This window comes from Lissotriton vulgaris, chromosome 7 (assembly GCF_964263255.1).
Source record: "Lissotriton vulgaris chromosome 7, aLisVul1.2, whole genome shotgun sequence".
Lineage (NCBI taxonomy): Eukaryota > Metazoa > Chordata > Amphibia > Caudata > Salamandridae > Lissotriton > Lissotriton vulgaris.
The window spans coordinates 1774120926-1774137647 of NC_141695.1; the positions used below are offsets into that span (position 1 = coordinate 1774120926).

Consider the following 16722-nt stretch of genomic DNA (forward strand, 5'->3'; position numbering starts at 1 on the left):
TGGCTGTAATTCACTATTAGAACATGCCACAAACATCAGGGCATGTCCTACCTTACACTTACAATGCATCCTGCCCTTGGCCTACCATAGGGGTGACTAATATGAAGCAAAGGGAAGGTTTTGAGGCTGGCAAGTGTGTGCACTTGCCCAGCCAGCATGACAGTACCAGACTGCACGCAGGTTCTGCAATGGCAGACCCTAGACACATTTTAAAGGGCTGCTTCTGTGGGTGGCGCAACCAGTGCTGCAGGCCCACTAGCTGTATTGGCATTCACAAGCCCTGGCACTCCTGGTGCGCTTTACTGGGGACTGACAGTGAATCCAATAAACCAATCATGGACATCAATTACAGGTACACTTTGTACAGGGAGAGCATATGCACTTTAGCACTGGTCAGCAGTGGTAAAGTGCCCAGAGTCATTAAACCAACAAAAACAGGTCAGAGAGAATATTGGAGGAAGGCAAAAAGTTCAGGGATGACCCTGCCAAGAGGGCCAAGTCCAACAGAGCGCTTAACAGACAGTTCACTTCAGGCCGCAGTTCAAGGTGGGGGTAGTGCTCAGAACGAAGCACCCAGCAACTCAGTTTGGCGAGGGGGGATGAGGCCGGACAGCGCTGGGGGCCCAGGTTGAAGCAATTATTATTGGGCATTTATTAAGCGCCTGGTTACGCCACTGGCGTGTCCCCGCGCTATGGTAAGTGAAATGACTGTCCCCCCTCCTCCTAACCCAGCTGTCTACTGAAAAAGATAAGTCTTAAGTTTTTTCCTAAACTGGATCTCGGAAGGCTCAAGCCGAAGTTCCAGTGGCAGTTTGTTCCAGAATATGGGAGCGAGGTATCTGAAGGACCTGCCTCCCATCCGAGCTTTAGATATTCTTGGAACTTTTAACAGCCCAACCTGCGAGGACCGAAGACTGCGTGTAGGCTCGTAGTAGGCTACTAAGCTCTGGAGCGGGAGAGGTGCCTTGCCGTACAAAATACGGTGGCAGGTGGACAGGGCCTTGAATTTTACTCTCCTCTCAATGGGGAGCCAATGGAGCGCTCGCAAGGCTGGCTTGGCGGAAGATCTCCTAGGGAGTCCAAGGACCAACCGCGCTGCCGCGTTTTGAAGAACCTGCAAGCGACCGATGACCTTGCCTGTGGCCCCCAAATAGAGCAGGTTCCCGTTATCAAGTCGGGAGGTGACCAAGGCATGTACCAGCGTCCGACGAGCAGAGATAGGAAGCAGGTCTAAGACTTTCCTAAGAACTCTCAGAACGCTGAAACATACCCCCGCCACTCGACCGGCATGTGGGCCAAAGGTGAGGTCCTTATCGACCCACACGCCCAGATTCCTAGCCTCCCGGCAGGGAGCGGGGACTTCCCCCAAACAGGGTGGCCACCACGCCGACGACCACGCCGACGGTACACCCCCCACCACGAGCACCTCGGTCTTGCTCCCGTTCAACTTTAAACAGTTGGCAGACATCCAGGCCGCAAGGTCTTTCATGCAATTCCTGAAGATGTCTGCCGCAAGACCGGGCGCGCGCGATAAGGAGATGACCAACTGCGTGTCATCGGCATAGGACACCAAGCGGAGGCCGTGACCCTCCACAATAGTCGCTAGGGGGGAGACGTAAATGTTAAATAGAGTTGGGCTCAGGGACGAACCCTGAGGGACGCCCTGGCCCAACTCAATCTCCCTGGAATAACACTCACCCAGTCTGACCTGAAAGCATCTCTCAGAGAGGAAGGACTTGATCCAGCCAAGCGCAGCACCTGTCACCCCACCTTCACTCAGACACTGTAGCAAGGTGGCATGCGCTACAGTGTCGAATGCTGCGCTTAGGTCTAAAAGGATCAGTGCCATCGTCTGGCCCTCGTCTACTCCCTGTCTAAGAGCTTCTACCGCCACGAGGAGAGCGGACTCCGTCGAGTGGCGGGGACGGAAGCCAAACTGCGAGTCGTGGAGTAGCGAAGCCGTCTCCACGAACTGCATGAGCTGTATATTGGCTGTTTTTTCCGCCACCTTCGCCATGTAGGGGAGGAGGGAGATAGGACGGAGGTTATCCAATTTATCAAAACTGACATTGGCCTTTTTTTGCAGGGGAAGTACCACCGCCTGCTTCCAGGCCTTCGGGACCACCTGAGACTCAAAGGAGACGTCCAAAAGCTGCCGTACGTAGGGCTCTAGCACTGGTAAGCTATCCTTAAGCCGGCTCGGGGTAGTCGGGTCTCTGGGGGAACCGGATTTGATGGATCCACATATACGGAGAAGCTCCGTTGTGGAAGGAGTGACAAACATGGTCAACCGATGTTCCCCTTCCCTTCGAGGGAGTTCCACGGGGGCAGTGCCTCTATCTGTCTTCTGGGGGAAGGAGTTGTAAATGTTGGAGACCTTAGTTGCAAAGTACTCCGCAATACGATTGCAGCCCTCCGTGGTGCAAAGCTCCTTCGGTGCTGTGGCAGTTTTTCCTATTGCAATGGATTTATAAATAGAGAAAAGCTCCTTGGTAGACTGTTTGGCTTCCTCAATTTTATTGCAATAATACGATGATTTGGCCTTCCTAATCATCATATGATATGCACGCCTGCAATCCGTATAAGTAGTTTTGGCCTGTGCGGAGTATGCAATCCTCCATTGCCTTTCGGCGCGTTTGCATGCAGCCTTGGCCGTTCGCAGATCTTCATTATACCAAGGTGCCGACCGTTGTATTCGGCCGCCTGATTTCGACAAGCCAAGCGGTGCCACCTGATTCAGGGCTTCCAAAATGCGTTGGTCAAAGTTGTAATTGACTTCATCAGCCCCGTCACCCCCAGGAATACCTTTCTCGGTAAGTGCCAGATTGAATTTGGCCTGGGAGAACGCCGTCCATTTCCGCCTAGGATGTTTATCAGCGGGAGGGTCACTAGGACGGGGTTCCTGTAATTCAATGGAAAGAGGGACGAGGAAGTGATCAGACCATGCAATGGGAATCGGGGCATGGGCGTCCACTTGGCTTCAGTTGGCAAAAACGGGGTCCAGAAGGTGACCCAGCTTATGGGTAGGCAACAGTACCTTCTGCTCAAATTGCAGGTTAGCCATCATGTGGCATAGCTCGCTCGCCACTTTGTCCGAGGGGGTATCTAGGTGAAGATTCAGATCCCCTAGGACCAGATATTTGTCCGAGCGCAGAGCAGCTTCTGTGACACCTTCCACTAGCTCTTCAACGAAGGCTGTAGAAGAGCCTGGAGGACGATAGATTAGCAAGCCTTTCAGAGTGAAGCAGCCATTAATCAAGATGGAAAAGGCGCCAGCTTCACTGCCGTCTATCGCCATGCGATCCAGCTGGCATTGGTAATCTCGCCGCGCAACAATGGCTATACCACCCCCTCTCCCTCGTGGTCTATCTAGCCTTTGTATACCGTAGCCTTCAGGAATGGCCTCAATGACCTCCGGCATGGAGTCTTGATCAAGCCATGTTTCCGTGAGGAATAAAAGGTCCCACTGTTTCCCCGTGAGGAGATCATGAACATCGAGGGCATGTTTCCGTAGGGAGCACACATTCAGTAGACCACATACCAAAGTATGCTGGCCTGCGGTAAGCGCCTTGCCAGTATCAAAGGTATATTTACAGTGGCTGCAGCCCGCGTTGGTCCCTACATCAACGCTGTGGGGGCATAGCCCGCATAGCTGTTTTCGGAGGAGAAGTAGCTCATCTCGACTCCAGGAGATTTGACGGAAGGGAGGGACAGGGATTATGGCCCTGGACCGCAGTCGGCCGCGGACGGGCGCAGACGGGCTTAACTCTGGCGCGACTCCGGCGCGCCTTCGTCGCGCCCGCTGCGCTCGCCCGCTGCGCTGTCGACAACACATCCGCCTTATATCCCCCCCAGCGTTCCAACCACTAGAGCGCTGCTGTTCCCTACCGGAAGTGCCTGGCTCGGACCCTCCACGCCCTCTGCACAACGGCGCTAATCACCGGCGTCAGACCGAGGCGGGAGGGAGGGGCGAGTCCAGTCCTCCGTGATCCGTCTAGTGGAGCTCAGCCGAGCTAAAAATCAAGGGGCACACCCAACGCGCTGCCAACACGCTGTGTCTCCCAGCCAGGTAAGGAAAGATGAGGTGCAATATTTAAAAAAGCATGAAATGCTCACGTGCTGCTAAGCAGATGAAGTGCAATATTTATAAAGCATAAAATGCTCACGCGCCGCTAAGCAGGCGAGCAACACACAATAGCGCTTAGGTTTTTAAAAAGCGGTAGGGACGCTGCCACAGTCCACTTACCACATCAGGCTCCAGAATCCAGTGCCTTATATCCCCCCCAGCGTTCCAACCACTAGAGCGCTGCTGTTCCCTACCGGAAGTGCCTGGCTCGGACCCTCCACGCCCTCTGCACAAACGGCGCTAATCACCGGCGTCAGACCGAGGCGGGAGGGAGGGGCGAGTCCAGTCCTCCGTGATCCGTCTAGTGGAGCTCAGCCGAGCTAAAAATCAAGGGGCACACCCAACGCGCTGCCAACACGCTGTGTCTCCCAGCCAGGTAAGGAAAGATGAGGTGCAATATTTAAAAAAGCATGAAATGCTCACGTGCTGCTAAGCAGATGAAGTGCAATATTTAAAAAGCATAAAATGCTCACGCGCCGCTAAGCAGGCGAGCAACACACAATAGCGCTTAGGTTTTTAAAAAGCGGTAGGGACGCTGCCACAGTCCACTTACCACCAAGGGGCGCAGAAGTGACACAGCCCAGTACCTGGTTGATCCCCAGCAGCCCTGGTCAGAGCACATGAACTTCTTCTTGGCGCTTATGAATTCTGGCGCCCTTTTGTTGAAGAAGGTTCTTGGTTTCTTGAGGGGAGGGTTGAGTAGGAGGATTTCCTCAGCAGGTCACTGCAGGTGGTCCCTGGGTTCCCCTCCTGCCGGGCCAGATCAGTGGGCTAGTTCAGGGTTCCTCACTCAGCTTGGTGGGCAGTGCCTATACCCTGTCACCCCCAGTGGTGTAGGTTCCTGACTAGGCCCTACGGCCTAAATCTCCTGCGTAGGGTCCCCCAGGTCAGTGATGCCCCAACTGACTAGAAAGTTTCCCTCCCTTTCCTTTTATAGCGTCAGTTGGCAGTGGCAGTTGGTGACCACTCCCTTATTCTGGAAGGTTCCAGGAGCTTCCTTACTCTAGCTATGGGCAGGCTGGCAGGCTGGCATTGCAACAATGTTTAAGGGTTCCAGCCAGCTCCTGGTTACTAGAGTGCGTCTAAACAGACCACGCTGCAGTAGCAGGGGTCAGTGGCAGCCATGTTAGGGGAAGAGAGCACCTGCACCTTAGCATTGCCTAGCAATAGGAAGGCGCCCAGAGACCGTAGGCCAACAAAAAGAAGGTGGGAAAAATGAGGCAAGAGCTAAAAAAAATTAGGGAAAGACCACCGTAAGACTGACAGGTCTAACAGTGCACCATACACACTTACATCTCTCACAGCTGATGGACAGGAACACCTCGATGCTCTCTTCCACTGCCCCGGGCTTGTTGCTGATCTCGCACGTTGCTCTCTGGTTGTGGACCTGGACAGTGGGACTCACGAGGAGGTGGCTTTGCACACTGACTGTCCCGTCGGGGTTCACCGTCTCGGTGGTGTTCACATCAAAGCTGAGTTCCGACCTCCAGGTGATCTTCGCTGGGGGAAGTCCCCTGGCCGAGGTGCAGATGGCCACCACCGCTAAGCCAGGGGTGCCCACCACAGCTGGCACTGCATGGGCACTGTTGTTGGGTGTGGCTGAGGAGAGAAGAGGCGAAGAAGCAAGAGGTTCAGTTGGAAGGAGGCTGGCACAAGTCTTTCAAGGGCACCTCAAGCCGGACCCACTAAAGATGGACTCTGGAAGAGGCCTTACCTCGACCCCTTCTAAACTCCCGCTGGGAGAGTGAGCCCTGGCACCCACTGGGAGAGTGAGCCCTAGCACCCACTGGGAGAGTGAGCCCTGGCACCCACAGGGAGAGTGAGCCCTGGCACCCAGTGAGAGAGTGAGCCCAGACACCCTTTGTGAGATTGAGCCCTTGCACCCACTGAGAGAGTGAGCCCTGGTGCCACAGGGAGAGTGAGAGTGAGTTCTGGCACCAACTGGGAGAGTGATCCCTGATGCCACAGGGAGAGTGAGCCCTGGCACCTACTGGGAGAGTGAGCTCTGGCACCTACTGTGAAAATGAGCCCTGGCACCCACTGGGAGAGTGAGCCCTGACACCCACAGGGAGAGTGAATCCTGGCACCGACAGTTAAAATGAGCCTGGCACCACCTGGGAGAGTAAGGCCTGGCTCCCACTACGAGTGAGCCCTTGCAAGCACACGGAGAGTGAGCCCAGGCACCCACTGGGAGAGTGAGCCTTGGTAACCACACGGAGAGTGAGCCTTGGTAACCACAGGGAGAGTGAGCCTAGGCACCCACTGTGAGAGTGAGAGTGAGCCCAGGCACCCACTGTGAGAGTGAGAGTGAGCCTTGGCACCCACTGGGAGAGTGAGCCCTGGTGCCACAGGGAGAGTGAAGCCCAGGCACCCACTGTGAGAGTGAGAGTGAGCCTTGGCACCCACTGGGAGAGTGAGCCCTGGTGCCACAGGGAGAGTGAAGCCCTGGCACCCACTGTGAGATTGAGCCTTGGCACCCACTGGGAGAGTGAGCCTTGGTAACCACAGGGAGAGTGAGCCTAGGCACCCACTGTGAGAGTGAGAGTGAGCCCAGGCACCCACTGTGAGAGTGAGAGTGAGCCTTGGCACCCACTGGGAGAGTGAGCCCTAGTGCCACAGGGAGAGTGAAGCCTGACACCCACTGGGAGAGTGAACCCTGTCGCCCACTGGGAGAGTGAGCCTGGGCACCCGCAGTAAGAGTGAGCCTTGGTGCCCATGGGAAAAGTGAATCCTGGCACCCACAGGGAGAGTGAGCCCTGGCGCCCACAGGGAGAGTGAGCCCTGAGTGGTCTGAGAGAATGGGTGAAGGAGGCACCTACTACGAAGGACTGTTGGGGACGTCTACCAAAGAGGGGGTACGTGGGCTCGACTAAGAGAAAGAGTGAGTGGCATCTACCAACATAAGTGAAAGGAGCAAAAAGAAAGTGAAAGTAGTGAGCTTTGATGGAAGCTCCCAAGACTAGGGAGGCTTTTATCCACAGAAAGAGTGACTATGGCGGCCAGAGTGAGCTTCCTGAAGTTTATTTATTTATAGAGGATTCATAGTGCGCATGGCTCCCTCAGCGACGAGGCGTTATTTTATTTTATTTCTTTTAGTTTCTTCTATAGCGCTGGAATCAATCCCGTAAGGGTATCTCCGCGCTTTGCCAGCTATAGGGTCATCAGATAGTGCATCATAAGAAGTTAAAAAGACAGAAATGCTTCTTGATAAAGAAGGGTCTTTAATGTCTTTCTGAAGGACAAGTGGTTGATGTTCATTCTTACATCAGTGGGAAGTTTGTTCCACAAGGCAGGTCCAACCGAGGAGAAAGCACGGTCTCCTTGTCTGGATTTCTTTGTGGCAGGGGATTTTAGAAGGGCTTGGTTGCTTGAGCGGAGAGACCTGCTGGGCTGATATAGCTCAAGGGATTGAGACAGATATTTAGGGCTTGCTCCATAAAGGCATTTGTGAACCGTGCAGCATATCTTAAAGTTGATGCGCTGCCGTATGGGAAGCCAATGTAGTTCTTTCAACAAGGGCTTAGAGGGAGTCCTGGCTGGTGCACACATGACCAATCTTGCTGCTGTGTTCTGGACTACCTGCAAACGACCTACTGCATCTGCGTTAGCTAATGTCAGCAGGCCGTTGCAGTAGTCCAGGCGACTAGTCACCAAGGCCTGTACAAGTGTCTTCCTATAGGTGGCAGGGAGCTACGGGAAGACACGTCTAAGTAGGCCAATGGTGTGGAAAGACAACCCTGCGATGTAGTTGGTGTGTTCCTTCAAGGTCAGCTTTTGGTCCAACTTCACCCCTAGATTCTTTACATGAGGTTTGGATGTAGGTACTGGGCCTAGATCTATTGGCCACCAGTCTGGGGACCAGAGGAGACTCGCCTTGCCAAAAAGCATGACCTCTGTTTTTGTCACGTTACATTGGAGGCAGTTCACATCCATCCAATGTGACACTGCCCTCATACCCTCAGCAAAGTTCTCCTTGACTTTGGGGCCAAGGGAGCTGAAAGGGTAGAGGAGCTGGGTGTCATCAGCGTAGGAAACCGGTATGAACCCATATTTCCGCACAATCTCAGCAAGGGGGGCCACATAAACATTGAACAATGTAGGGCTAAGGCATGAGCCCTGTGGCACCCCCTTCGTGAGCAACCTTGAGATGGAACGAAAGGGGCCCAGGCTGATAGATTGTGATCTCCCGGAGAGGAAACTCTCCAACCATGATAGTGCTAAGCCTCCAATTCCTACTCCCTGCAAACGGCTGAGAAGGATGTTATGGGACACGGTATCAAAGGCTGCGGACAGGTCCAACAGCACTAGAATCATGGAACCGCCTCTGTCCTGTGACATTTTGATCTTATCTGTCACAGAGAGAAGGGCTGATTCAGTGCTGTGGTTGGGCCTGAACCCAGATTGAGATTGGTCCAGGCCCCCTGTCGCCTCGATAAAGCTGGAGAGGATGGTGTTGACGTGTTTCTCTGCCAGTTTGCTGATGAAAGGAAGGAGAGAAATCGGGCGGAGGTTGGAGAGTTCTGACCAGGGCAAGGTGGAATTTTTGCGTATGGGGTTCACTACCGCTTCCTTCCAGGATTGTGGGAGTTGTCCCTCGGCAAAGGAGAGATTGAGCAGTTTCTGAATAGGGGGTCCTAATATCTCGCTCACAGGGGAGATTAGTTTGGCGGGTATCAGATCAGTGGGAGAGCCGGTCTTTATTTGATTGATAAGTGCAGTCAGATCTTTAATGGTTATTTCTGGGATTACATGATGAGTTTTCCCAGAGGTCTCCATCGGGAAAATTTCAGGGGCCTCAGTTTCCAAGGGACCTGAGACTGCAGTAATTTTCTTGTATATCCCTTCTATTTTGTCCTCAAAGAACTGAGATATTTCATCACATAGAACTTGAGTGAAGGTATCTGGGCTCTCACACACTACAGGATTGGTGAAGGTCTGAAAGATTTAAAAATAACTCTCTTGTAGAGTTGCCCGCCTCTGCAATTTGGGTGGTGAGGCTTATTTTTCTTCCTTTTTTATATTTTTGTAATAGGAGGTCATAGCCTCCAAGTATCGGTTCTTGTCTTCCCCATTGCCTGTCCGTCTCCAAAGTTTCTCCAGTTTTCTACATCCCTGCTTTTCTGTTTTAAGGGCCTCAGTATACCATGCTTCCCTTTTAGCTGTGGTAGGTTTTTTCACATTTTTCTGAGGAGCCAGAGTGTCAATGGCTGTCGTCAGTGTGGAGTTAAACTTTGAGAGAGCAGTATCGATGTTATCGGAATTAGAGGGTATAGGCTGTTTCCAGGTTTGTGTGAACCTCGCAGGAGTAATTTTATGCCATGGTCTACGTTTAGTGGACTGAGTGGCAGGGCGATTTATGGGATTGGATAAGTGTGGTAAAGAGAAATCTATCATTTTATGGTCAGACCAGTAAATGAGCTTAGGGGGGTGGCAGTGGACATTAGGATGGGTAGTAAAAATCAAATCCAGAGTGTGACCACCCGAGTGAGTAGGTCCACTATTTCGAGGATGTAGACCGAAAAGAGCAAGATCTGCTAGGAATACATTTGTATCCGGGTGGTCATCAATGTCAATGTGAAAATTAAAATCTCCAAGTAAAATAAAGTTCCCGTTAGCTTTCGTGTGGGGGGCTAACAATTCAGTGAGGGCAAGGGAGAACCCAGCATTGGGTCCAGGCGGGCGATAGACTAGTGCTCCTTTCCAATGTACCTTGGGACTTATTTTTAAATGAAAAATTAATACTTCCATGGTAGGTAGCATCACTTGTTCTAAGACTCTAATATTCAATGTGCCTCTATATATGATAGCAGTCCCGCCTCCTACCTTCTCAGGGCGGTCTTGACAAAGAATTTTATATCCCATGAGTATCCCTAAGATGATAGTGGGGATAGTATGGGGTTTCAGCCATGTTTCTGTCAGGAAACATATCTCAGGCTGAATGCTGTGAATGGTGTCCCATAATTGTATATGGTGTTTAGGGAGTGATCTGACATTTAACAAAAAGCTTTTCCAGCCTCCCTGGGAGTCTATACTGTCTGTCTGGCGATGATGTAGGAATGAGTAGCTTGAAATCCGCATTTGATGCAGGAAAAGGGACCCTCGGGACATCTCATCGTTCAGCGCAGACCAGAAACCAGAAGGGAAGAAAACGAGGAGATTCACAGGTGGAAGCGGCCAGGATCTGGAGTGAAGGTGACAGTGAACAAAGGTGAAGTAAGTGGGCATCGCTCAGTCATCAGAGCTTTTATGATACCCCCATAACCCTCTGTCAGGCCACGGTCCGGGACGCCTGTGTTTGGCGCTTCAGGTCTGGTGCCCATGAAGCCGTTGGTCAGTCCCTAGTAGTCATTAGCGCTCCTTACCTGTAATGATGAGTGTTGTTGGCTCCTCTGCCCTTCGTTGAGGTAAGTCGAAGGTGCAGTAGTAGGTTCCTCCATCCTTGACCGTCAGTGACCGGATGATGAGCGTTGCGTCTTCAGTCGGGAGTGAAGACCTGAAGGCGAGGCGACCAGGGTGTCGCTCCAGAGGGTAGTATGGTCTCCCAGCTCGCTCAAATACAGCCACCTGCACCCGATCTCCATTGGTCACCACTGACCAGCTGACCTTGGCCACGTCACAGGAGGCGGGAACAAGCGAGCATCTCAAGCTGACCTCGTCCATCAGAGAGCCAAAGACAGTGGGAGCCACCCGGACTACTGGTCCTCTCTCCCGCGACACTGAGAAGAGAGCATTGTGGGAGTTAGGCTCAAGCCAAAGTGTTAACAGAAGAGGATAAAGAAGCAAGGGTGTGGGCAAGAGACCTGGACTTAAATAGAAGAATCAAGAGAAATTAAAAAGAGAAACAAAAAAGAAGGAGCAAAGATAAATACTGGGACAGGGTGGAGAATAGAAAACAAGGTTAAGCCCCCCCCCCCCCCCTGCTGCCCCTCATCAGTACCTTTCCAGGATGGACACAAGGTTGAGCCCCCCCCCTGCTGCCCCTCATCAGTACCTTTCCAGGATGGACACAAGGTTGAGCCCCCCCATGATGCCTCTCATCAGTACCTTCCCAGGATAGACACAAGGTTGAGCCCCCCCCCCATGCTGCCCCTCATCAGTACCTTTCCAGGATGGACTCAAGGTTGAGCCCCCCCCATGCTGCCTCTCATCAGTACCTTTCCAGGATGGACACAAGGTTGAGCCCCCCCCATGCTGCCTCTCATCAGTACCTTCCCAGGATGGACACAAGGTTGCGCCCCCCCCCATGCTGCCTCTCATCAGTACCTTTCCAGGATGGACACAAGGTTGAGCCCCCCCATGCTGCCTCTCATCAGTACCTTTCCAGGATGGACACAAGGTTGAGCCCCCCCCCCCTGCTGCCCCTCATCAGTACCTTTCCAGGATGGACACAAGGTTGAGCCCCCCCCCCCCATGCTGCCCCTCATCAGTACCTTTCCAGGATGGACACAAGGTTGAGCCCCCCCCCCTGCTGCCTCTCATCAGTACCTTTCATGGATGGACACAAGGTTGAGCCCCCCCCATGCTGCCTCTCATCAGTACCTTTCCAGGATGGACACAAGGTTGAGCCCCTCCCATGCTGCCCCTCATCAGTACCTTTCCAGGATGGACACAAGGTTGAGCCCCCCCCCCCCCATGCTGCCCCTCATCAGTACCTTTCCAGTTTGGACACAAGGTTGAGCCCCCCCAGCTGCCCCTCATCAGTACCTTTCCAATTTGGTCACAAGGTTGAGCCCCCTGTAGTAAATATCCAAACAAAAATTGTTGATGAATAAGTCTAAATTTATTCACAGCACGAGTAACATCTTCCAGTAATCAGTGTCCAGCTTGTACTGAACAATAACAGCCCTAACCTCAGGTTCCAGACATTAGAATCTAGAACCAGCTTAAAGCAAAACACGTCGCATGCACAAGCATGTAATGACAGGATTGTATTTAACCCGTTCCCAGCGTCGAACGTTCTGCGCCCAGTGCTGAACGTTCGGAGAACGAATGCTGACCCGACGGCCAACGGTCGTGCGCAGCACTGGGGAGGTAGCGCTCGTGACGACTGTTGGCCGTCGGCAGCAATTAAAGGGTTAAAGAGATATGCCACGTTAGTGAGAATGTAACACATCTCCCTTATTAATAAACAAACAAATAAACTAAAATTAAATTAATTTACATATCTCTTAGGCAAATTGATATCACGTTTGGTATCCTTAACTCTATGAGCAATAGAATCATTTACAATCAAATCACTTTGTTTATCAGATACATTCAATTCATTATTTCTAACAAAAGTACATTTTGCCAATTTCTTAATGTTCCAACATTTTCCATCTTGTTTCATAACACTGTTTGAAAATACTTTTTTTATTTGAATAGGATCGCTAATTTTATTAGATCCTTTGGAAATTAAACCAGGTCTAAGAATTCTCACCCATTCCCCCACCTAAAATTCTTGCAATTTTGTATTCCATTTCCTATCATACCACACTTTAGTTTTGAGTTGCTTATTCTCCACTCGTCTGGCAACATCATCAACATTTTCTTTATTCACAAAAAACTGATTGCATTTCTCCTTTAACCACCATGGCAACACTCTTGATGCGGGATTACAACCTTTAAACAACTTAAAAGGACTCACCTCAGTAGTAGTATGGGGTGTAATACGGTACGTCCATAAACGTTCCCTCAGAGCATTTATCCAATTTGTTCCAAACTTTACAGATTCCACTACAAAACCCTTCAAAACACGATTGAACCTTCCTACTTGGCCGTTTTCATGTGGTTCGTATAATGAAGTCAACCTGTGAACAATGTTACATTCCTTAAGAAATTTGTCCATTTCTATGGATGTCAGTTGAACACCATTATCCGAAACTAATACGGATGGACATCCTTCCCTAGTAAAAATTTCTTTAAAAAATGCGATGACTGCTTCAGTGGTAGCCTTGGGGACACATTTCACTTCAGGCCACTTTGAATGATAATCCACCACAACTAATGCATACCGTGAATATTCTGGCGGCATATGAAAAGGGCCTGATCTATCAAAGGCAATTTTCTCCCACGGCTCAGAAGGCCATTTAACCGTTTTAAGTGGTGGTACATGTACTTTTAACATCCTCTCCTTACAGACACACTCTTGGCATTCCCTAACCTTCCTATCAATGAATCTGTCAATTCCTGGCCACCAGAAAAAAGATCTAACTAAACGCTTCATAGACGAAATTCCAGGATGTGTGTCATGTGCAACCTGTAAAATGGCCTCCTGCATGCTTTCTGGAGGTATGCATTTGCCTGATTTAAAATTAAATCCCCTGTCACACTCCAACTCATCCATAACTTTGTGAAAAGGCATTAATTCTGATTTAACACTATCCTTGTTTGGCCAACCAATCTGTATATAATTTATTAATTCCTCCCATTTGGAATCTTTCTTTACACATTCTTGCCAATTGGATTCAGAAATACTCTTAAACTTTTCCTGCAACACATCTTCAATAACTAACACAAAATCACACTCCTTAACTACCCCAACATCATCCACTTTGCACGGTAAACACGACAAACAGTCAGCTGTAACATTCTTTTTTCCAGGAACATAAACCGTGATGAAATTATATTCCTGTAACCTGGATGTTAGTAATTCTGGCTGCGGCATTCCACCCATCACCAACAGATAAGATATTTACCAAAGGTTTGTGATCCGTTCTCAATATAAATTTGGATCCCCACACATACAGACTAAAATGTTCGATTGCCCACACACACGCAAGTAATTCCTTTTCCATCACAGCATATTTGCGCTCACATTCATTTAAAGTTCTCGAAGCAAATGCCACGTTCCATTCCTCACTGCCCTCTCTTTGTGAAAGTACTCCCCCCAAACCATAAAGGCTTGCGTCAACTGTGATGATGCACTCTTTGTTAATTCTAAAAGGTTTTAGAATGGGAGCTTTGACTATATCCCTTTTAATTTCATCAAAAGCTTGTTGTTGTGAATCAGACCAAGCATATTCCACTCCTTGCCTTAACAACCTTCGCAACGGCTCCATCTTATTAGCGAAATTCATAACAAACTTGCTATAGTACTCGCACATGCCAGCAAAAGATAACAATTGATTCTTGGTCTCTGGAATCGGGGCTTTGATTATAGCCTCCACATTAGATTTTTTGGGAAACACACCCTTACCTGATAGAGTATGTCCTAAATATTCGACTGATTCCTGAAAAAGTTTGCACTTGTGTGCCTTCACTGTTAACCCATTACCCTGTGACCTTTTACATACTTCTTGTAAATGGTGTTCATGTTCGGTTCGGTCTAATGTAGAAAAAAAAATTGCACCATCAAAAAATGACACTAATTCATTTATGTTTGGTAAAGGATGGCAATCAATCACAATGTTGGAATTCAATGCTCTCAGGTCTACACACAATCTTTACTTTTGATCCGGTTTTCTTACTAAAACTATGGGAGAAACCCACTCTGAGGACTCTATTGGTTCAATGATACCGTCCTTCAATAAATCATCTAACATAACTTTCAGTTCTTCTCTTATGTTGATGGGAACACCCCTGAGTTTTTGATTGACAGGAGTATGATCCTTCTTTAATATAATTTTATGGGAAACATTTTTAAGTTTCCCTAACTTTTCACTGAAAACTGTAACAAAACGTTTGATAAGATCACAACCTTTCCCACTTTCCATGGAATGATTGGACAATTCAACTACCAAAACTGCATCCATTAAGTTATCGTCACAAAGTGAAACTGGTTCTTTTGCCCTAGGGTTTAAAATGATGCCCAACTTCCATTGATCATACCAACCCAACACATTGACTCCCTTTTGAGAAATGTATAACTTAATATTGGCTTTCCTATGTTTAAATATAATTTCAACCAGAAAAAAAACAATAACCTCAATAGTTGTACCACAGAAACTTATTGCAAGAATGTCAGGCTCATTAATTTTCCCTAATTTTTTTGATTGGGAAAAATTGCTTTGAAAATAATCTTGGGTAATAATGGTCCATGGTGATCCTGAGTCTACCATAAGATATAAATCGACTTGACAAATTGTGAACATACATTTGGGAGAATTACGTTGTGAATTAAAATGGTTATTTACAATTGATACAACAAAACCTGTTTCATTACTAGATTCCATACTTCTGATGTTGCCTACACTTTCTTCAGTGATGGCAGAAAAAGATACAGACGCCTTATTCTGTAATGGAGGACATCTATCCCTGCACATATTACTGAAATGTCCAATTCTTTTGCAAAAGTTGCATTCCCTTTTTAAGGCTGGACAACCTGGAAAAGAAGCCACATGAAATTTTTTACCACATCTGAAACACATGCCCTGGAAATTATGGTTGAAAGAGTCACTTTTCTTTACTGAGGGAGATTGTCTTCCTCTATTAAAGGACAATTCTTGTTTAGTTCCCGGTTTGTGTTTAATAACACAAACTTCCTCCTCAGTTTTTTTCTTTTCAGAGTCATTTCTCACAGTACTCATCCACAAGTCTGATTGTTCCTGTGCCTTGGCAACTGCAATGGTTTCAGTCAAATTTGGGTCTCCCATGACCCAGAGTTTATCTTGAGTTTTTTTTGCATTTAGTATGGACAATAATTTGATCTCGTATCATCTCATCTGTGATGGTACCAAAATTACAATGCAAACTTAGTGATCTTAAGGAAGTTAAAAAATCATCAAAAGATTAACCCTTTTTTTGTTTCCTAATATAAAATTTGAAGCGTTTTAGAGCGATGCTTAGATTAGGTTTGAACCTTTTTTCAAGTTTTGCTAGAGCTTCAGTATAAGGATTCAAATTATCTCCACCTCCTTCATTCGCAGTAATAATTTGGGGAAGAGATCTAAAAATGTCTTGACCTTCTGAGCCAAGACAGTGAAGAAGAATGCTCTTTTTTCTTTCTGCACCCATTCTTTCGCCATCAATGGCTTTCATGTAGTTTATGAACTCCTCTTTCCATCTTGCCCATGGCATAGGTGGATCACCTTTTACTTGCAAAAATTTAGATGGAGGATCAAACTGCATCGTTTCCAAGAAAAACAAAGTATTTTGTGCTGAAATTGCTCTCAAATAAACTTGTATGTATCAATAATATGTAAACAAATTTGTCACAATAAATAAATAAATAAATAGAAAAGTGAAAAAAATCATCTTTAAATGAAAATATCATAAATCACAACTCTGGTTCATATAATGAATAAAGTAGTAAAATAGTAAAGTCTTTTACTCTTGTATTTAGTCTTGGTAAGTGGAGTGATCAGTCAATAAAGCGGTGTATAAAGAAAATAACATTGCTGTCGTATATACTCACAAAAATGTGATGAAATGAGGTTGATGGTAAAGAAAGGAAGAAATATATAAGCTCACGAAGAAGTACAAACACAACGATGTCTTCGTGAAATTTGGTTACCATGGAAACTGAACACGAAGAAATCAAAATGGCCGCCAGACGCTTCACGCTGTTCGTAATAAGCGTGAAGTGCGTCTCCTCCTATGCGTTCCACAAGATGAGATCATTAGTGCGTCTGTGTCACCAACGTAATGACGCGATCTTAGAAGCTGAAGGATCTTAA

At 48.3% G+C, this 16722-nt stretch overlaps 1 protein-coding gene across 2 annotated transcripts in view; it reads right to left on the minus strand.

The window, feature by feature from the left end:
- The window catches only part of LOC147706648 (uncharacterized), a 74922-nt gene that overhangs the window by 46315 nt on the left and 11885 nt on the right, over positions 1–16722 (minus strand). Inside the window, exons 2-4 of one of the 2 annotated variants that reach the window (XM_086933149.1) lie at positions 12753–12915; positions 10489–10842; positions 5420–5725 (exon numbers count right to left, since the gene is read on the minus strand). In XM_086933149.1, coding sequence (XP_086789275.1) covers positions 5420–5725; positions 10489–10786 — 604 coding nt within the window. In that variant the 5' untranslated portion in view covers positions 10787–10842; positions 12753–12915. The remainder of the gene's footprint in view (positions 1–5419; positions 5726–10488; positions 10843–12752; positions 12916–16722) is intronic. The other variant, XM_086933148.1, reaches the window with a different exon arrangement.